This window comes from Lepus europaeus, chromosome 6, assembly GCF_033115175.1.
Source record: "Lepus europaeus isolate LE1 chromosome 6, mLepTim1.pri, whole genome shotgun sequence".
In the NCBI taxonomy this organism is placed as follows: domain Eukaryota; kingdom Metazoa; phylum Chordata; class Mammalia; order Lagomorpha; family Leporidae; genus Lepus; species Lepus europaeus.
The window spans coordinates 11673950-11697306 of record NC_084832.1 but is presented as its reverse complement, the minus strand read 5'-3'; the positions used below and the strand labels follow the sequence as shown (position 1 = coordinate 11697306).

Genomic DNA, 23357 nt, shown 5'->3' with positions numbered 1-23357 from the left:
GAACCCTACCTCTAGGTAAAGTTCACTGGAGTTAAGGAAACCAGGTACATCAGTTACTAATAACTAGAGAAAAACATTCTTATATTAAAATAAAATAACATAAACTAGGAATATTTTAGCTTTGTATAACAATACGTGCTCCAACAAATTTCAAGTGTGAAATTGATAGATGAATTTAACAGGTAGGCAGTTTCAGTCCAATCACGAATAAAGAACGATGTGAAAAGTACTAATGAAAATGAAATTGCTGCTGTATGTGTGATTGGAGTTGTCAGTGCTGAAGTCTTTCTAAATATTCAAAGACGACACTCAAAAATGCAGGTTAGTACAATTGGATAATCAATTCTCATGTACAGAATTTCCAAAAACAAAGCATCACTAATATCTAGCAAGTGATTAAATGAAAACAATTTATAGTTAATGATATACTCAAAGCACCATGTACTTTATTAACACTTTATAGTCCAGAAAATAAGTTAGATCCAAGTCAAGTCCTAAGCTTTTTACTTGATAAAAATTAAATGAAACCTAAAGTGATCCTTAGATAGATCCTTAGACAAACCAAAAAAATTTTTTATAAAGTTATATGTATACATTTTTTATATAAAAATAAATTAAAATATTGAAAAAAACACTTGGAAATATTTTCATGTTTGATTTCATGAATTTGAAAAAAATTGCTACATATAAATTTATTTTTCTGATTTCTTAAAAAAAAACTATTTTACAAATATGGGTTGGAATTGCATAGCATTTTACTTGGCAACCATAATGAATCTGACAGTGGCACACAGAAACAATAGAATATTTTCATTTTATGTGTAGAGTATATATTTTAATGTACTCTATCAGATGATATTCAAATTCAATGCATAATGAATATGGTATAAAGGAAAATCCACATGTATATAGATTTGTCAAGTATGATTTAATATGGATACACACCAAAAGATTTGTATTGGTGATGTCTAATTTTACTATTGATGAATTTCAAATCTGAACCCACATACCACATGTTTTTTCCTACAATGAATTTATGCCATCAAAGCACTCCTAACTCTGGTTTGAAGAATCCATTTTTTTCCAACACAAAGTAAAAAGATCTGGAAGAAACCATCTCCACCCACCAGATACCTCTTTGTGTAGCTGCAAGACATTAAAGAACTCAAAATCTGTCTTAGTTTCTCATCATTAGAACCTTTATATTAAATACTTTTTTTCCTTATTAGTATCCTTGGTTAAATGCATAGGCTTTGGAGAAAATAATAATAAAATGAAATGTCTCAAGTGACCATTAGATATCTAAAAACAAATATAAAAAATTCAATAGGTTCTATTTTTTATTAAAATATAGACAACTATTGAAAATTCTGTATGTTTAGGGCCTTCATATGGATTCCAGACAGAATTCTTGTAGAGCCTCATTTCTATCTGCTAACATCCCAACTACCCTTGCAATGTCTAAGGAGTGTTCCCTTCCCACACCAACTCTACTTATCATAGAGACCAGAATCTTTGAAAGAGCCAAAGGTTTGAGCAACTAGGGCATGGTGAGCCGGCCTGCGTTGTTTCTTTCATTAAAAATACAACCTTCCCCCATGTCCATTTCCATTCTGGGGGGAGAGTCATCACTGCCCTGGGAGCCATTCTGTCTTCATACTTCACTGGGCACACATCTGATCATTTATTTTATCTAATGGCTTACAATCACAATGGGCATCCAGACTAAATTCTCTTTCAGCACTTAGAGGTCAGGTAAGTTAATGTTGAATGCGTTTATATCAAGGATCAAGAGTATGAAGCCGGCGCCGCGGCTCAATAAGCTAATCCTCCACCTGTGGCACCAGCACCCCTGGGTTCTAGTCCTGGTTGGGGCGCCGGATTCTGTCCTGATTGCTACTCTTCCAGTCCAGCTCTCTGCTGTGGCCCAGGAGTGCAGTGGAGGATGGCCCAAGTGCTTGGGCCCTGCACCTGCATGGGAAACCAGGAGGGAACACCTGGCTCCTGGCTTCAGATCAGTGCAGTGCGCCGGCCATAGCGGCTACTTGGGGGGTGAACCAACAGAAAGAAGACCTTTCTCTCTGTCTCTCTCTCTCTCATTGTCTAACTCTGCCTGTCAAAAAAAAAACAAAACAAAACAAAACAAAAAAACAAAAACCAAAAAAGAGTATGACACACAATTAGGCAAAATGGCAATCTGGCCCTAAGCATTTAATTGCCAACAACATTCATTTAATGGCAAAAAAATGATCTCCAAATCCAATATACTGTTATGCCAATCTCATTTGTATTCAGTAACATAAAACTATCTCTAGGATTATTCATAGAGCAATAGAACATTTCTCTTGTTTATATTAGATGATAGCTAAAAGAATACTATTCTGGCAACTCATATTGTCTTATTAAGTTCTATTATTTTTACTTTGAAGCTCAAACTCAATATTTCCTATAAGCACATTTTGCTCTTATTTTTTAAAATGCAGGTTTAAAAAAATCCAATGTTACTTACTTGTTTTAGCTTCTTTAGATCTTCATCAAGTTCTAAGTTGTCCAAAATTACAGCAACAAACAAACTCAGGAGGATCTACAACAAAATGGTTAAACAACAATGAAAAAACCCATACGCCATAAGTATTAAAACATTATTATTTGACACAGAGTATCTACCCAACTTATATTAGAGAGAGAATTCATTTTATGAAAAGTAAACATTCAGTGATTAATCAATGTCTAGATAGCTAAGGCATTTACCAGAGCATATAAAAGGAAAATGATATATTAACTGAAATGAGCAATATAAAAATGGTAATTTGCTTTTTGAAGATAATATAAAAAGGAAACTAAAAGTTGTTTTAACTCAACAATCTCACTTCTGATACCACGTTGTAAGGAAGTAATGTGAAGTATTGATGAAAAGTTTAATATACAAAGGTGCTTGGTCGAGGGTTATTTGTAACAGTGAATTCTGGAAACAATAACCAACCTGCATAAGCCAGGAATATAGTTACAGAGAGCAACGTGACAAGATTCCTGCAACCACTAAGAACTCCCATTGTGGGGGGCTGGTGTTGTAGTGCATCTGGCTAAGCTGCTCTGCTTCTTATGCAGCTTCCTGTCAACGCACCTGGGAAGGCAGCAGATGATGGCCCACACACTTGGGCCCCTTCCACCCAGGAAGGAGGCCCTGATGGCATTCCAGGCTTCCGGCTCCAGCCTGCTCCAGCCTGCTCCAGCCATGACTGTTGCAGCCACTTAGCGAATAAACCGGTGGATCTGTCTCTCCCTGTCATTCTGCCTTAAAATACATATTAAAGAAAAGAAAGCTTGTGGTAGCAAGCCTCTAAGAGGGTCGCCAGCATTTCTCTTGGTCTCTGGTGATCCCAGTCCTGTGTAGGCCCCTTCCACACTGAATATTGCTGTCCTATGTAACTAGGAGGTTACAGAAATGACTGCATGTGGCTTAAGAGGCAACACAAGACACTGTGGCTTTCATCTTACTCTCTCTTGGGTCACCTGCTCTGGCAGAAGTCAGGTGCCATGTTGCGAGGAGACTCAAGCAGCCCTGCAGAGAAGCCCGTATGACAATGGACTGAGGCCACCTGCCATAGCCTGTAAGTGACCTACCTCGGAAGTGGATGCTTCAGCTGCACTATACCTTTCTTAAGTGACTGCAGCCCAGGCCACTGTATTTTTATTTTTTAAAGATTTATGTATTAATTTGAAAAGTAGGATTAACGAGAGAGAGATTTATCCATTGGTTCACGCCCCACATTGCTGCAGTGGCCAAGTCTGGATGAGATCAAAGCCAGGAGCCAGGTCTCTCACATGGGGAGCAGGGGCCCAATCACTGGGCCCATCTGCCACTGTTTTCCCAGGAGCTGGATCGGAAGTGGAGCAGCCAGGTCACAAATCGGTGCCCATATGGGATGCTGGCATCACAGGCGGCAGCGTTACCTGTGACACCACCACAACGGCTCCTCAAGGCCCCATCTTGGCTGCAGCCTCATGAGACACTGAACTGGAAACACCAGCCAAGTCTGTCTCAGATTTTCGACTCACAGGAATTAAGTTGGATGATTATTTACTCGCTGGTAAGCTTCATACATGCATGCAATTTGTTGCAAAACAACAGATGACTATCCACTCATGAGTTTTACAGTACTGAAAAATGCTTACATTATACTATCAAATAAGACATTACACTATCAAATAAGAGTCTATATAGTTCAATTATGCATAAAAAGGAATGGAGAAAATGCTAAAAGCCTGTATTTTAGAAGTGTTAATGGTGGTTATTTTTCTGTAGCAGAATAATGTCTTCCTCCTGCCTCCTCCCTGCCCCCTCCCACATTTTAGTATTTCATGACATTTCCCAAATTAAGGAGAAAAAAAAAGTTATGCTTTTTTTAGAACAGGTAAATTGAGAGAAGCAACAAGAAAACAGTAAAAATTAATTTCCAGTCCTTCTTCTCCCTGAACTCTTAAATTCATTTGATTGTTGTCCTTTTCATTCTTAACGTATATTCTTTCTTTCTATTTCCCTCTTAACCACTTACTTGCAGTTGTTAGTATTAGATGGTGAAGTATGAAGGTGAGAAAGTTGAGACAGGTTAGCTCTGACTCTCAAGTACTAGCAAGATAATTACTATGCAGAAGTTACTGTCTGCTCTTCTCCAATTTTAATGAGACCAGGACAAGAGGGAAAAAAGGCTCTAAATATTATTAAAATAGTAACAGGAAATGCTTGGCTTGGGAACACTCTTCTTTTTAATAGTCACATCCTTTGGCATCTGCCCAGAACTTAAAGAAGATACAGAGTAGTCTAGACCAGAGACTTTTCTGGACAACACCATTTTTGCTACACCTCTGGCATCTGGCTTATGCAGACATTGTTCTAAACTGGACACCTCATAGTTCAAGTTTGGCCTCTTTCCCATGAACTTGATGTTACAAAGTAACAGTGGATGAGGAGTCAGACAGGCTAATAGGCAGTTTGGTCAGGAATGAGAAAAGGTGCAGAGTCCCTTTAAGAGCGGATAAAGTGCTTCCTTCTTCCCAGTGGCCTTTTGCAACACTTAGCTTTATCATGAGAATAGGCTAGACAGGATTACTAATAACAGTCCTCTGATAGGTACTCTCTGCCTTGGGATTGGGTGTTAGTTGTTATTCTCCTCCTGCCTGATTGGTTAAGCCTAGCTATCCACTTCTGTGTGTAAAAGAGCCAGCACCCACAGGCTTCCTGGGCAACTCCTTCCTGGAAGCCACCCTCCAGACTGCTGCGGCAGGAGGTGTCTCACTTCAATAAATCTCACATTGCTCACTGTCCCTGTCCATGTGGACATTCTTCTCTGATGTGAGACAGGAACCGAGATTGCCTTCATCATTCCATAACACTTCCTCAACCCAAGTCTCAATTTGCCCACCTGAGACTCTGGACATCAGGGGTTTTCCTACGCCTCTGGTCCCACTCATTGGCCCTTGAGCAGATCCTGCTTTGTGTTCTAATTTAATCAGGTTTCCTCTTTCTCTCCCGGAAAAGTGCACACACACATTTAATCAAACAAACAAACAAACAAAGTCCTTGATATAGAAACAAGAAGAGACCATTTCCCTTTTTCAGAGTACTTTCTTTAGAAAATATGTAATTATAAATTCTTTTTCCCTCCAAGATGTATTAGATGTGTTTAAATCTTTTTAAAAAGCCAACTAAGCCTCCCAGCAGTTTCTCAATTCAGAAATGTTTTCCTTCAGGGCCTGGGGGCTTGGTCTTTGAAATGCAAACATGGAGGTGGTAGCTCCAACTTCCTCCTCTTCTGGGTGGGAAGGTGAGAGCTCAACCTACACACAGGTAGAACTGAAGTAGGCGGGCATATAGGTTAAAATTGATTAGGTTTGTGAACTGGAAGACCACGCCTTCACCACGCCCCTGGTGACCTCACGCCCTGATACCTTCACCACGCCCCTGTGTGACTTCATGCCCCTACCTGGCCACATCTGAGTGCCCACCAGCCAGTCAGGTTAATTAACCACTCCCCTTTGGAAGTGGGTTAAAAGCCTGGGACATGGTGTGTCCAGCCCCTTCTCTTCTGTTTCCTGGTCTCTTGCCAGGAGGGGCTTGCTGTAGCCCTGCGCTCCCAGAGTGCGTGGCCTTCGGGCCACCGGCCCTAGGCTTCCTGGCCTAGATTCTCTTCCACGTGGCTGGTTCCTGGTGCTTGGTATGAACCCAGATTTACCTCTGTCTCTTAGATAAAACTCTCACTCTCCTATGATTTCTCTCACTGAATAAAAGCTTAAAATGTACCATGCTGCCTTGTTTACTGATGCCAGTATTTAGAATTCTTCTCTAAATATTAGGCAGGAACCATCTCGGGCTTATTAATATTGGGGATTTATTAATAAGCATATGGTGATAGCGTATGGCACCCCAAATTCCAGTAACATATGTGGCATTCCACATGGCACTTCTGGGAAACGTTAAGGGGCTTATTTCATATAGATTTAAGGGGGTCATTTCCGATATCAGAACTACCCACCTGTCTTGGAGGTTTGAGTTTTATTTTCCTTTGGATAAAGACAATCAGCTGCCACAGATGACCGTGGCAATTGCCAGGCGAATTTAGGATGAACTGTATTTAACAAAAGGTGCTGTCACGTCTGCTCACTTGAGGACTAGTTACTTTTACCTGAGAACAGGTGTGGAATGCGTCACTCTAACAGGGCAGGACTTCTTTCTTTGTAGCCTGGTTAGAAAGTCTCATGCAATGTGCATTGTAGTCTGGTTAGTGCTTATTTAACCATAAAAATTATTTTCTTTCTCTTCTATCTTTATGGGTTGGCAGGAGGTTTCATTTTTAATTATTTCTCTAACACTAGTCAGATGGCAGGCTACATAAGGACAGTGAGGTTATGATATTTAATTTTGAAATCGGACATGACCCCCTAAAATCTATACTGAAATGTGGCCCTTTAAAGTTCCCCAGAAATGCTATCTGGGGTGCCACATGTGCTACCAGAATTTGGGGTGCCATATGATTTCACCATGAGCATATTAATAAATCCCCAATATTAATAAGCCTGAGAGGGTTCTTGCCTAATATTTAGAAAAGAATTCTAAATACCAGCACAGATAAATGAGGCAGCATGGTACGTTTTAAGCTTGTATTTAGTGAGAAAGATGCATAGAAGAGTGAGAGCTTTATTTGAAAGAGAGAGGTAAACAGGGGTTCATACTGAGCACCAGGAACCAGCCACGTGGCGGAGCATCCAGGCCTGGAAGCCACGTGCCCTGGAGGCGCTGGGCTACGGCAAGGCCCTCCTGGAAAGAGGCCAGGGAAAAGGGAAGAAGGTGTGGCCAGATAGGGGGATGAAGTCACACAGGGGCGTGGCGAAGGCGTGGTCTTCCAGCTCACAAACCTAATCAATTTAACCTGTATGCCTGCCTACTTCAATTTGACAAATAAATGATTGGGCTCCATTGATGTACCAGGAACTGCATGGTTAGGACTCCAAATATAACTGGGCACTAACCTCTAGGAAGCTGAGTTGGGTTCACCAGACACAGATGGGTAGGCTGGTAGGAAAGAGCACTGTGCTTGGACAAAGAGCCCTGGGTTAGCAAACAGGCTCTGCCCGTGGTGAGCTATATGGCAACTACTAGTGAATTTCAGTGCCCTTTATAAACTGTGATGGAACAAAGACGTAAGCCCCAGCCATTCTTGCTCACCGCCCGAAAGATCGATAGACATTGGAATGTATTCCTTGCCCTTGAATCTCAACTGGGTCTCACACCCTATTGCCTTCATACCCACCCTGCATTCTTTTCTAGGCTCCCCAGATCCCGGCCAGTTCCAGCAATTCACCTCTGCCTGCCACCCCCTACCCCCACCCCCATCACTTGCCCTCCTAAAATACAAAAAGGCCCAAGGCCTTCTGCAATGTTTTCTATCAATATGCACAGTGGCAATTGGTCACCACCTCTGCGAATTTATTTTCTCTGAATAAATTCAGTCTGGCTGTAAATTCGTACACTGCTTCTTCTCTATTCTGCACCTCTTTTCCTAACATTTATGGTGCCCCATGGGAGGAGGGGAGTGAGGAATCAGCATCTTGTCCAAACCAGCCGCATTCTCTGGGTCAGAGCTGCGCTCACTCACCCTTCCTCTGAACTCTTTCCTAAACTCCTTCCACTTTTTGCTGCCTCTTCTTCCCATCCCTTACCTCTCTTTCCTACAATCACCTTTGTCCCTACTGACCCAAGTGGCCCTGCGAGATGCCCCTCACTCCTGCTTGCACTTCTCATTTCCCAAGGAATAAACAGCCAGAGCCTTTTGCAGGATCTCATTGCTGCACACAACATCGGATCTCATTCTCGACTCACTGGACTGGTAAGAGAGGCCTCTGTCGCCTCCAGCACGCTGGGGCAATGCTCAGGACTGGTTCATCCCCCGGTAGGTCCTGGAGTGTTGGGTCGGTTTCCCTCACTTAGAACCAGGATGCTGGTCTAAGCTCGGGATTTCTCGCTCTCTCCCCTTAGGAGGACTCAGAACTTCGGTTCTCGGAATAACCCTTTCCTGGGCATTGCCTGTGTAAAGGACCCCTTCCCTCAGGCTGTATTTTGCCTAATTCATGGGTTCCAACATTTCTCACATTTCACCTAACTCCCCCTTGGCCTGCCTCTTAAAACGCTTGCACAAGCTAGGCCTAAAGGGAGAGATAAAACGGGAGTGACTCATTAACCTCTGCACTAAAATCTGGCCTCAATATAAATTAAACAGTGGCTCAAAGTGGCCAGAAGTCGGCACTTTTAATTTCCAAATTCTCTGCGACATTTTACACAGAGAAAGGGGAAATGGTCAGAACTCTCTTATGTCCAAGCTTTCTTCCTCCTCGGGGTCAGTTTTCCTCACTCCATGTTCTCAGAGGAAGAAGGCTTGGATCCCTCCCTTAAACCTTCTACCTCCTCACCCCTCCCTTCTCTCTCCCCACCTGAGAAGCCGGCACCCCAGGTACCTGCCCCTTTGCTCACTCCGCCCTTACCTCTGTCTCGCGCCCCCTCCTCGCCCACTCCACCCCGGCAGCGGGGGCAGATGCTGCCATTCCACCTCTTCCACACTGGATTCTCTTTACCCAGCTCTCCCCAGAGAAGAAAACATTCACTGTACATCTTCCGCCCCGTTGCCATTCCCTCCCTTGTCTCATCTGCTCTTGACCCTGACCCTATTGGTGATCCCCACCCGAACCCCCATCCCAAGGAATTCTGGAGCCTCAATTTCTGGACTCCTCTCTGACCCCCCTAATCCTCCACTGGATCCCACCCTGCCTCCTCCTGCTATCCTACCCCTCTCACCTCACCTCCTCCCCTAACCCTATCTCCTCCTCTCACTCGGTCATGAACCATGCAACCAAAACCCCTCTCCCCTTGAAGGAGGTGGCTGGAAGGTCCAGTTAGGGTCTCTGTGCCCTGCTCTCTATCAGACCTTAGCCAGACTGAGTGGCATGCAGAAGAGATGCACCGCCAGGCCCCAGACAGACCCCCAGAGGCAGCCTGAGCTGTCCCCAGAGTCAACCCTAACCCGGATTGGACTTACCAACCTCGGGACCCCGGGCTACAGGCCCAAGACCACATGATCTCATGCCTGCTGGAGGCTATGGATGAGAACAGCCATAAACAGGTTAATTATGAGAAGATCTAAGAGGTTACCAAAGAACCCAATGAAAATCCTGCTCTATTTATGTCCCGCCTTACAGAGGCAGTGATGATAATACAGATCCCAATTCCCCAGAGGGATGGCTGTATTTAAATTCCCGCTTTGTGTCCCAGTCAGTTCCAGATATCCGTCACAAACTCCAAAAATTACAAGATGGTCCCCAGACCCCGCAGAAGGATCTCATAGATGTGGCTTTGAGTTTTTAACAATAGAGATGAGCAATTAAGGACTCAGAAGGAAACGGAAATCTTAAGTGTCAGATGCTTGCCTCTGTAATCCACAAAGACCCCAATCACAAGCCAAGTCCCACCCCCTCAGGGGCCCTGTTAGCGATGCAGCGATGCTGGGCACTGGGCCAAGGCCTGCTCATCTCCAGTCTCTGACTCCATCTTTACAAAATCTCTTAGCAGGGCACGTGTCACAGAATTTTAGGGTCCACCCTAATGATGAGCCCATCACATGCTCCTTCACTGACATCTGCAAAGTCCCTTTTGCCCATTAAGGTCACAGTCACACATTGCAGGGGTTAAGACACAGACATAGATTTTTGGGGCTCCTGCTCAACCCATTATGTTCTTGACTTTGGCTTGGGTTGTTGTTCCTACCCCAGACATGCCAGCTCACAGCTCGCAGGGCAGTTTGGGAGTTCTACCAGTCTGTTAGGAAGTGAGGGAGCTGTGGACTTTGGGGAGCTATCAGGCCCTTTCTCTCCCCAGACCTCTGAGGCAGCTACACACCTCTGTCCAGCTGATCCCTGTCCACGTGAGGCCCCTCACAAGGCTCGCTCCCCCTCACATTCAGACAAGAGCTGAGGCCATGTTTTGGGATGTCCACACACACGGCTGCTGCCTCCCATGGGAACACTCATCCCTCAAGTCCCTCTCAGAAAGCAGAACAGAAAGGAAAACTGGAACAGACATGAGTAGGGCAGCCACCCAAGGGGGAAGACGGACAACCGAAACCTCAAGCCTATTAGTGCAACACACATTTTGATCTGTGCTGCCTAAGAATTTAGAGCTCTGAGAGCCCACCTGGGTCAGGGGCAGCTTCTGGACGCTGCTTAGTAGAGACTGCAAGAGGCTGACCAGACCTCAAGGACATGCCATCAGATCAAGATGCCTGCAGCAGGAGGATGTGACAGGCAGAGGACTGGGAGAGGCATCCCTGTGGCCTGGGAACATGTTGCTTGTTTGGGGTACAGTAGAGACTGGCCAGAGCTTGGCTTCCAGGGAGCAGGCTGCAGAGGTCAGCCCGAGTGCCAGAGAGAGAGGACCGGAGATCCGAGAGGGAAGCCTCAATAGTCGCCAGTGTGATGGCATTAGCTCTTGTCCGTTAGGTTTTTCAATAACCCTGTTTTCATTTTTAAGGCATGCAATGTGACCGTTTAAGACAGTAACTCCAGTATGACATGCAGCTTGACAAAAGGTTATTATATTTTCTTGCCTTGTTTGAAAAACAAACACTGGGTTTTAAGCATTCTTCCTGAAGAACTGAGAAAAAAGCCACCCTCCCAGCACAAAGCAGAGCTCACCATGGGATGCTCTGTGCTTTCTCCTCATCACACAGGTCAAGCTTGGTTCTCTTCCATGGATGGGGAAAGACTGTGAAAGGGAGATCTTTGCTTTGCTGCAGAATACGCTGGTGACCTTGGCACCAGGCAGCCCCCAGTCTCAGAGAACTGAGATCAAAAGGGCTGCGTGGGTGTTGGGAATGAGGGGAGTGTTAGCTAATTTAAGAATAAAGTAACAGAAAGTTTAAGGTGTGCTTAAACAAGCATTGGGTTTAATTTCTTTCAACACATATCTTAAATGTTGAAGTTTCATGGTCAGCATGACAATAGGGTGGCAGAAACAAATCATTTAAAATAAACTAGTTAAAAATGCATGTGGGGGCCGGTGCCATGGCTCACTTGGTTAATCCTCCGCCTGCGGCATTGGCATCCCATATGGGTGCCGGGTTCTAGTCCTGGTTGCTCCTCTTCCAGTTCAGCTCTCTGCTGTGGCCCGGGAAGGCAGTGGAAGATGGCCCGAGTACTTGGGCCCCTGCACCCGCGTGGGAGACCAGAAAGAAGCACCTGGCTCCTGGCTTCGGATCGGCACTGTGCCAGCCATAGCAGCCATTTGGGGAGTGAACCAATGGAAGGAAGCCCTTTCTCTCTCTCTCTCACTGTCAGTAACTCTACCTGTCTAATAAATTAAAAAAAAAAAATGCATGCTAAGCCTGAGACTCCTCCTAAAGCTCTTTCTGGAGGGCGGAGCCAAGATGGCGGATAGTGAAGACGTGCGCCAATAGTCTGTGAAAATAAAGTTTCATAAAAGTGGAATTACTGCAGCCTCAGGAAAAGACTCAAGAAAAAAACTGCAGAGGAAAAGCTTCCGGATCTAGTGGATGTAACACAGAGGACCTACAGAGAGCCCACCACGTGGAAACCCGCCACGGGACCTGAGCCGCAGAATCTCGCCAGCGCGGGAACCAGAAGTAAGACAAAAGCCTCAGAAACTCTCCTCCTCCCGCCTCCGCCTGCAGCTCTGCCGCGGAGGCGGTGGTGGCGTCCCGAGCGCCTCTCTCCGCGGTCCCAGTCCCGGGGAGCGCGCGCAGGCACTACAGCGGCGGCGGCAGCGATCCTGTGGCCCGGCTCGCCCTAGGCGACAGCGCCTAGAGAGGAAGATCACAGGAGAAGCGCCAGGTGGAGCCGTGGATCCCCAGCTGAGGCAAGGCCTCAGGAAAAGACTCAAGAAAAAAACTGCAGAGGAAACGCTTCCAGATCTAGTGGATGTGACACAGAGGACCAACAAGGAGCCCACCGCGTGGAAAACCAACTGCGGGAGACGAGCCACAGAATCTCCCCAGCGCGGGAACCAACGGGAGGTAAGACAAAAGCCCCAGAAACGCGAGACATTAGTGGGTAAAGGCAGAGGCCCCTCCCTCTACTTGAGCAAAACAGAGAGTAGGCACCATTTTACATATGTAAAGCGGCAATGAGTACACAAACTAAGTAACTTTGGGTCTAAGGCGAAACTGGAGAACACATTGAGGGCTGCATAAACTCTGTGTGTGGTCCCGGGGGTAGTTCAAACGAATACTCACAGAGGCCAGATTTCAACTACCTTCAATTCCACTCAGCCATTCGGAATTACTTCCCAACTGAGTCAAAAAAAAAAAAAATAGAGAGAGAGAGAGAGAGAGAGAGAGAGAGAGAGAGAGAGAGATCCAGCAAGGAGCAAGGTGAATCACTTTTTGCACAACCTTAAACCTGAAGAATCAAGCAGAGCTCTCTGGCCACACCCACCACAGCCTCTAAGGATCCATCAAAGCAGACAGCCCACTTAGAGGCATAGTATAACGAGAAAAAAAAACACCACAGCAAAAAAACAAACAAACAAACAAACATAAATTATCTCCAACATGCCAAACAACAAATGTAGAAGCCGAGGTAACAAGAGCAAGGTAGACACTATGATGCCCCCAAATGAACTAGAGCCCCCAATCCAAGATTATGAAGATGAAGAGATAGAGGAAATGCAAGAAGCGGATCTCAAAAAATTGATAAGAACATTAACAAGTTCTCAAAAACAAATTCTTGAACTACAGAAATCCTTAATGGACAAGATAGAAAATCTCTCTCATGAAAATGAAATATTAAGGAGGAATCAAAATGAAATGAAACAACTAGTAGAACAGGAAACTGTGATAGTGACAAGAAACCATAATGAAATGAAGAACTCAATAGATCAAATGACAAACACATTAGAAAGCCTGAAAAACAGAATGGGTGAAGCAGAAGAGAGAATATCGGAATTAGAAGACAGAGAACAGGAAAGGAAACAGTCAAATCAAAGAAAAGAAGAAGAAATCAGAAATCTAAAAAATACTGTCAGGAATCTACAGGATACTATTAAAAAACCCAACATTCGGGTTCTAGGAGTACCTGAAGGCATGGAGAGGGAGAAAGGATTAGAAGGCCTTTTTAGTGAGATACTAGCAGAAAATTTCCCAGGTTTGGAGAAGGAAAGAGACATCCTAGTACAGGAAGCTCATAGAACCCCTAATAAACATGACCAAAAGAGATTCTCACCACGACACATCATAATCAAACTCACCACAGTGAAACATAAAGAAAAGATCCTAAAATGTGCAAGAGAGAAACGCCAGATGACTATCAGAGGATCTCCAATTAGACTCACAGCTGACTTCTCTTCAGAAACCCTACAAGCTAGGAGAGAATGGCGAGACATAGCCCAGGTACTAAGAGAGAAAAACTGCCAGCCCAGAATATTATATCCTGCAAAGCTCTCATTTATGAATTAAGGTGATATAAAGACCTTTCACAGCAAACAGAAATTGAAAGAATATGTCGCCACTTGTCCAGCCCTGCAAAAGATGCTTAAAGATGTGTTACATACAGAAACACAGAAACACGGTCACCAATATGAAAGAAGGTAAAGGAAGGAAACCTCACAGCAAAAGATCACAGGAATCTCAAACCATATATTAGAAAATATCTTTGGCAAATGGCAGGGCAAAGTTACTCCTTCTCAATAGTCACATTGAATGTTAATGGCCTGAACTGTCCAGTTAAAAGACACCGATTGGCTGAGTGGGTTAAGGAACAAAACCCATCTTTTTGCTGCTTACAAGAAACTCATCTATCCAACAATGATCCATACAGGCTGAAAGTGAAAGGCTGGAAAAAGATATACCATGCCAACAGAAATGAAAAAAGAGCGGGCATAGCCATCTTAATATCGGACAACATAAACTTTACCACAAAAACTGTTAGGAGAGACAAAGAGGGGCACTATTTAATGATTAAGGGATCCATTCAACAGGAAGATATAACGATTATCAATGTATATGCACCTAATTACAGGGCACCAGCTTATTTAAAAGACTTGTTAAGGGACTTAAAGGGAGACTTAGACCCCAATACAATAGTACTGGGGGACTTCAATACTCCACTCTCAGAGATAGACAGATCAACAGGACAAAAGATCAACAAGGAGACAGTAGATTTAAATGACACTATAGCCCAAATGGATCTAACAGATATCTACAGAACATTTCATCCTACATCTAAGGACTTTACATTCTTCTCAGCAGTTCATGGAACCTTCTCTAGGATTGACCACATACTAGGCCATAAAGCAAGTCTCAGCAAACTCAAGAGAATTAGAATCATACCATGCAACTTCTCAGACCACAAAGGAATGAAATTGGAAATTAGCAACTCAGGAATCCCTAGAGCACGTGCAAACACATGGAGATTGAACAACATGCTCCTGAATGAACAATGGGTCATAGAAGAAATTAAAAGAGAAATCAAAAATTTTCTGGAAGTAAATGAGGATAACAGCACAACATACCAAAACCTATGGGATACAACAAAAGCAGTGTTAAGAGGAAAGTTTATATCAATAGGTGCCTACATCAAGAAATTGGAAAGGCACCAAATAGATGAGCTTTCAAGTCATCTCAAGGATCTAGAAAATCTGCAGCAAACCAAACCCAAACCCAGTAGGAGAAGAGAAATAATTAAAATCAAAGAAGAAATCAACAGGATTGAATCCAAAAAAACATTACAAAAAATCAGCCAAACGAGGAGCTGGTTTTTTGAAAAAATAAACAAAATCGACACCCCATTGGCCCAACTAACTAAAAAAAGAAGAGAAAAGACCCAAATCAATAGGATCAGAGATGAAAAGGGAAACGTAATAACAGACGCCACAGAAATAAAAAGATTCACCAGAAATTACTACAAGGACTTGTATGCCAGCAAACAGGGAAATCTATCAGAAATGGACAGATTCTTGGACACATACAACCTACCTAAATTGAGCCAGGAAGACATAGAAAACCTAAACAGACCAATAACTGACACAGAAATTGAAACAGTAATAAAGGCCCTCCCAACAAAGAAAAGCCCAGGGCCAGATGGATTCACCGCTGAGTTCTACCAGACATTTAGAGAAGAACTAACTCCAATTCTTCTCAAACTATTCAGAGCAATCGAAAAAGAGGGAATCCTCCCAAATTCTTTCTATGAAGCCACCATCACCTTAATTCCTAAGCCAGAAAAAGATGCAACATTGAAAGAGAATTACAGACCAATATCCCTGATGAACATAGATGCAAAAATACTCAATAAAACTCTGGCCAATAGAATGCAACAACACATCAGAAAGATCATCCACCCAGACCAAGTGGGATTTATCCCTGGTATGCAGGGATGGTTCAACATTCGCAAAACAATCAACGTAATACACTACATTAACAGACTGCAGAAGAAAAACCATATGATTCTCTCAATAGACGCAGAGAAAGCATTTGATAAAATACAACACCCTTTCATGATGAAAACTCTAAGCAAACTGGGTATGGAAGGAACATTCCTCAATACAATCAAAGCAATATATGAAAAACCCACGGCCAACATCCTATTGAATGGAGAAAAGTTGGAAGCATTTACGCTGAGATCTGGTACCAGACAGGGATGCCCACTCTCACCACTGCTATTCAATATAGTTCTGGAAGTCTTAGCCAGAGCTATTAGGCAAGAAAAAGAAATTAAAGGGATACAAATTGGGAAGGAAGAACTCAAACTATCCCTCTTTGCAGATGATATGATTCTTTATTTAGGGGACCCAAAGAACTCTACTAAGAGGCTGCTGGAACTCATCGAAGAGTTTGGCAAAGTAGCAGGATATAAAATCAATGCACAAAAATCAACAGCCTTTGTATACACAGGCAATGCCACAGCTGAGGAAGAACTTCTAAAATCAATCCCATTCACAATAGCTACAAAAACAATCAAATACCTTGGAATAAACTTAACCAAAGACGTTAAAGATCTCCACGATGAAAACTACAAAACCTTAAAGAAAGAAATAGAAGAGGATACCAAAAAATGGAGAAATCTTCCATGCTCATGGATTGGAAGAATCAATATCATCAAAATGTCTATTCTCCCAAAAGCAATTTATACATTCAATGCAATACCAATCAAGACACCAAAGACCTTCTTCTCAGATCTGGAAAAAATGATGCTGAAATTCATATGGAGACACAGAAGACCTCGAATAGCCAAAGCAATCCTGTACAACAAAAACAAAGCCGGAGGCATCACAATACCAGATTTCAGGACATACTACAGGGCAGTTGTTATCAAAACAGCATGGTACTGGTACAGAAACAGATGGATAGACCAATGGAACAGAATAGAAACACCAGAAATCAATCCAAACATCTACAGCCAACTTATATTTGACCAAAGATCCAAACCTAATCCCTGGAATAAGGACAGTCTATTCAATAAATGGTGCTGGGAAAATTGGATTTCCACGTGCAGAAGCTTGAAGCAAGACCCATACCTATCACCTTACACAAAAATTCACTCAACATGGATTAAAGACTTAAATCTATGACCTGAAACCATAAAATTATTAGAGAGCATTGGAGAAACCCTGCAAGATATAGGCACAGGCAAAGACTTCTTGGAAAATACTCCAGCAGCACAGGCAGTCAAAACCAAAATTAACATTTGGGATTGCATCAAATTGAGAAGTTTCTGTACTTCAAAAGAAACAGTCAGGAAAGTGAAGAGGCAACCAACAGAATGGGAAAAAATATTTGCAAACTATACTACAGATAAAGGATTGATAATCAGAATCTACAAAGAAATCAAGAAACTCCACAACAACAAAACAAACAACCCACTTAAGAGATGGGCCAAGGACCTCAATAGACATTTTTCGAAAGAGGAAATCCAAATGGCCAACAGACACATGAAACAATGTTCAAGATCACTAGCAATCAGGGAAATGCAAATCAAAACCACAATGAGGTTCCATCTCACCCCGGTGAGAATGGGTCACATTCAGAAATCTACCAACAACAGATGCTGGAGAGGATGTGGGGAAAAAGGGACACTAACCCACTGTTGGTGGGAATGCAAACTGGTTAAGCCACTATGGAAGTCAGTCTGGAGATTCCTCAGAAACCTGAACATAACCCTACCATACAACCCAGCCATCCCACTCCTTGGAATTTACCCAAAGGAAACTAATTTGGCTAATAAAAAAGCCATCTGCACATTAATGTTTATTGCAGCTCAATTCACAATAGCTAAGACCTGGAACCAACCCAAATGCCCATCAACAGTAGACTGGATAAAGAAATTATGGGACATGTACTCCATAGAATACTATACAGCAGTAAGAAACAATGAAACCCGGTCATTTGCAACAAGATGGAGCAATCTGGAAAACATCATGCTGAGTGAATTAAGCCAGTCCCAAAGAGACAAATATCATTTGTTTTCCCTGATCGGTGACAACTGAGCGCCAAAGGGGAAACCTGTGAAGTGTAATGGACACTATAAGAAACAATGACCTGATCAGCTTTTGTCCTGACTCTAGATGTACAATGTAATACTTTATCCTTTTTAGTATTTGTTGTTGTTGTTGTTGTTGTTCTAGTACTAGTGGTTGAACTCTGTAATTAACACACAATTATTCTTAGGTGTTTAAATTTTAACTGAAAAGTGATCCCTGTTAAATAGAAGAGTGGGAAAAAGAGAGAGAGGAGATGTACAATTTGGGACATGCTCAATCGGACTTGCCGCAAATGGTGGAGTTAGAAATGTGCCAGGAGATTCCAACACAATCCCATCAAGGTGGCATGTACCAATGCCATAGCACTAGTCCAAGTGATCAATTTCAGCTCACAATTGATGGCTCTGATAGGTCTAAGAATCAGAGGGATCACACAAACAAGACAAGTGTCTGCTAATACTAACTGATAGAATCAAAAAGGGAGAGAAAGATCCAGCATGGGAAGTGGGATACACAGCAGACTCATAGGATGGCAGATGTCCTAAACAACACTCTGGCCTCAGAATCAGCCCTTAAGGCATTCAGATCTGGCTGAAGAGCCCATGAAAGTATAGTAGGCATGGAAAGCCAAGATATCATGGAAAAAAAAAAAAGACCTAAATGAATGATCTTTGTGAGATCCCAGTGGAAAGAACGGGGCCATCAAAGAAGGAGGTCCCTTTCTCTGAAGGGAGGAGAGAACTTCCACTTTGACTATGACCCTATAGGAATAAGATCAAAGTCAGCGAACTCTAAAGGCTTCCATAGCCCTGGCAACTCATGACTAGAGCCTAGGGAGATTACTGACGCCATGAACAGGAGTGTCAAATTGTTAAATCAGCAACAGGAGTCACTGTGTACTTACACCCCATGTGGGATCTGTCCTTAATGTGTTGTCTAATGTGAAGTGATGCTATAACTAGTACTGAAACAGTATTTTTACACTTTGTGTTTCTGTGTGGGTACAAACTGTTGAGGTCTTTACTAATTATATACTGAATTGTTCTTCTGTATATAAAGAGAATTGGAAATGAAAAAAAACAACCTGGTGTTAAATTGGAAATGGCATAGAAAATTAATCAATTTTAAAAAATATTACGTAGGATCTCTGTCTTTAATGTGCTGTACATCGTTATTTAATGCTATAATTAGTACTCCAATGGTAGTTTTTTCACTTTATGTTGCTAGATGGGCAAACTGTTGAAATCTTTACCTAATATATACTAAACTGATCTTCTATATATAAAGAGAATTGAAAATGAATCTTTATGCGAATGGAAGAGGAAAGGGAGCGGGAAAGGGGAGGGTTGCGGGCGGGAGGGAAGTTATGGGAGGGGGGAAGCCATTGTAACCCATAAGCTGTACTTTGGAAGTTTATATTCATTAAATAAAAGTTTATTAAAAAAAAAAAAAAGCTCTTTCTGGACATGGATTTTGGTTGGTTCTTGTCCCGTGTCCCCAGCATGGGGGGCACCATGACAGGTATGGCCCGGAACTCAAAGTGAGGGAGCTGTGACTGTCTCTTGTCTCAGAACTGGCAGGAAACATCCAGGAGCCACAGGTAGGTCTCAGCTGACGGCAGGAGGTGAGAACTTCGTGGTTCAGAAGGTCACAGTGGCCACTGTGTTCAGGAAATAGGAGGGAGGAAGGCTGGCAGTTTGGCCCCCAGCATATTTTATTTACATTGCTAATGTTCCATCATTTTCTTATAAACTCAATGCTGTGTGTGATCGGACTTATGGAGCAGGCCAGCACCAAATGTCCTAGGTGTGGGTTACAAAGACCAAGTCCGAAAGCAAAGCCCACACTCAGTTTGCTGGATGCTCTTGCTTGCTCTGTTCTTACAGGAAGCTGAAGTAACACTCATTCATCATCCGAGCCTCACCAGTGTCTGCCTCCTACTTTTAGTTGGTGCAAACCTACTGTAGGCACCACAGGTGCTGAGCCCAAAGGTTTTCCAGAGCTATTTTGTGGGGTTCACAGGATTACATAAAGATGTGCTTGGTACAACAAGCAATTTTAACAGGGCCTTGCCACACTGAATCGCCAGTTTCCTCATGTACTTGAATCACTTTCACTGTCACACTAGGCCAGCCCTAAATGAAACAACTGCTGCCTTAGATTTACATAGTATTTCAATTTATAAGATGGCACAATGTACTACCTCACTATTTCTATCAGGGGAAATGTTCATGTCACCCCCTTCATCTCCTCTTGCCCTCAGCTCAAGCATGTGTAGACTTTTAGCATGGAGATAGGCATTTTGCGCAACACTTTGCCAAAAGGGATTCACGTATAACAAAGGCCTTCAAAAAGTTCATGGAGCATGCACAGTGCGAGAAAACGATGCGTGGATTTTAAAGATTTTTGCACCAAAATACATTTTTACTTCCATTTTCCAGGAAGTTTTTCCTTGTATACCCTGCTTCTTCCTGCTTGGACTACTGACCACTTTGAACAGGTCAGAGCACGTGAGGATGTTGACATGCAACACAGCAACCTTTCTACCAAGTCCTCCACAGCTCCACCCCCTCTACTTTGGGATCAATACCTAGCCATCAGCAGTCAGCGATTTCATGAAGAGGTGGGGAATAACAAAGTGTCTCATACACCCCATACTCTGTTCCTCAGATGACAATGCACATTTGCAAGCTACTTCTAGCATTGTCAGTGCGTTTGGTGTGGGAAATGCCACGTCATCAGGTCTCTGAGAAATCTCTCTCTTTGAACATTTATGGGTGACGTTGGTGCATTATCGTTGACGTGAGTCTCACCTTCCCGTTGGCTGCCACTTTCCGGGTTCCCTGAGGCTCCTGCCTGGTGGGTGGTGTATGGGTCCCACGGCTCCCGTAGGAGGCTTCTCTTCTTCCATCTGCCCTTTTCCTCCTCCCACTTTGCCCGCTGTCTTGAGAAAGCCTGGACTCAGCTGAGCTAAGGGCTTACTAGGTATTTGCTGTGTTTTGATTTTATAAGCTTGTCCACCACAGGCATACTCTTCATACTTCCAGAATGAATGTCGGTGGAATTCAATCAAGGACTGAAGGGGCGGTGTTCACAAGCGTAGCGACGTCCTCAACCATCTGCTCTGCCTTCTCTCTGCCTAAGACCTGCTTTGGGATTAGAGCATTTCAGACTGCTCAAAGGGACCACTTCTGGTTTTGCAAGAGCATGGCCTTGTTATTACTGGATTTTCCTGGATGAGAGTTTCTATCATTGTGACAACATAGTCTGTTTTGCATTCTAACCTGCACAGAGTCACCACCTCAACTTCCCATTTTCTTTTCCATTTCTTTTCATAACATTTAGTTTCACTATTTTCTTTTCCATATACATAGCTTAGGGATGGCCCTTTAGTTGAAAGCTCACCTTCACTAAAATATCACCTTTAATCTTTTTTTGCTACTATGAACTTTGCTAGTAATTTCTATTTTTAAAATTATTTTCAAGTATACAAATGCAGCACAGCAGGAATCTGATCAATCTTATTTTTTCTTTTTTTAACATTTGTAATCCCACTATCCTAAGCCATCTTGCAGCCTGTAGTATCAAACAATTTCATTTTTTATATGGGTCAACAAAAAGTCAAGTGTAATCAGAGCAATGTAACATGGGATCCCTTCAACACAATTGCACTTTTAAATGAATTTTGTAACATATTTAATTTACACTTTGGAATGCCCATTACTGTCAGCAAAATATGACTATTCTCAGCTAGCTCCTGCTCCCAAGGCAAAATCAGGAGATTGCTGTGTTAATTTCAACACTTCAAAGGTAACAAAAAGACTATCCACAATGAACGCTTAATTACATTTTCTCTCTTTTCAGTATTCACAGCACCGAGCTTTCCTTTGAAACAATAATGAAGGAAAGAGCATGAAGAAAAAGCATGGAGTCTCTCAGCTGGTTAAATCTTCCATAGTCCTTATCCCCAAATCACTGGCAAAAGTGGTGGGGGGTGGAGGGGGGGGAGAAGAATTGAACAAGCGTACTGCAAACTGCAGTAAGCCAGGCCAGAAACACAGACTACATACCTGGAGAAGAGAGAGATTTTAAAGAGACAATAGATAATGGTTATGAATATGCATTTGCCGTACACTCAAGCTTGATTTTCCTTGTGGGCTGACAAATTGGTGCCCCCAGGAGTGATGAAATGGCCTGCTGTGCTTTATTCCAGAACAAGCTGCAGCCAAACTTCCTTTTTTCTTTTCTGCTTGGCACCTGCCTGTCCCTGAGAAGACTCAATCAGAGGCTCACCAGGCAGTGCGGTGCTGCTGGTCAGTGGGGATGGAAGACCAATCAGAGCTTGCCTCCTGACTCCACTCCCCTAATCTGGGCTAAAATGCTTTGTGTTTTTTAAAGAAACATACAATTTAAAGAAATCGTCATCCTACAGTAAAATCAAGCCTAAAGTTAGACTTAAGGATTAAAATTTTAAAAACATTTATGTAAATCTACCTGAAAAGCAGACAGAGAGGGGGAGAGAGAGAGAGAGAGAGAGAGAGAGAGAGAGAAAGAGAAACAGAACCAGAACATATCTTCTGTCTGTGGCTTCACTCTCCAAATGCCTGCAATACCCACGCCTGGGCCAGGCTTAGGTCAAGAGCCACAACTCCATCCATCTCGTCCATGGGTGGCAGGGGCCCAAGCATTTAAGCCATCATTTGCTGCCCTCCAGGATGCACTGGCAGGAATCGGGATTGGAAGCGGAGTAGCAGGGACTCAAACCAGGCAAGTGGTGGCTTAACCTACTGCACCACAATGCCCATCCCTGGCTTTGAGATTTTTAATTGTTAACATTTTTCAGGTGCCAAGGCCATATCATGTGTATGGAACACTGGCCTGCTACATTAGGCATGTATGTACATGTTGGCCCATAAACCACCTCTAGCAGTTTTACTGCATTTTTAATATTTCACATCGGGTGATTCTGGAACATCAAACTATAATATCAAAAAACATCATAGACAAATCGGAGTGATAAAACACTGCCTAAGGGGCCGGCGCTTTGGCATAGAGGGTAAAGCCACCACCTGCAGTGCCAGCATCCCATATGGGCACATGTTGGAGTCCCAGCTGCTTCACTTATGATCCAGCTCTCTGCTATGGCCTGAGAAAGCAGAAGATAGCTGAAGTCATTGGCCCCCTGCGCCCTTGTGTTAGATCCAAAAGAAGCTCCTGGCTTCGGATAGGTACAGCTTTGGCCATTGTGGCCATCTGGGAAGTAAACAAGCAGATAGAAGACCTCTCTCTTTATTTATTTATTTATTTATTTATTTATTTA

General features: G+C 43.1%; 1 protein-coding gene across 2 annotated transcripts in view; it reads right to left on the bottom strand.

Moving 5' to 3' along the window:
• NALCN (sodium leak channel, non-selective) overlaps positions 1 to 23357 on the bottom strand; it is a 375909-nt gene that overhangs the window by 112978 nt on the left and 239574 nt on the right. For both annotated transcript variants that reach the window (XM_062193965.1, XM_062193966.1), the window contains exon 15: positions 2510 to 2584. In XM_062193965.1, coding sequence (XP_062049949.1) covers positions 2510 to 2584 — 75 coding nt within the window. The remainder of the gene's footprint in view (positions 1 to 2509; positions 2585 to 23357) is intronic.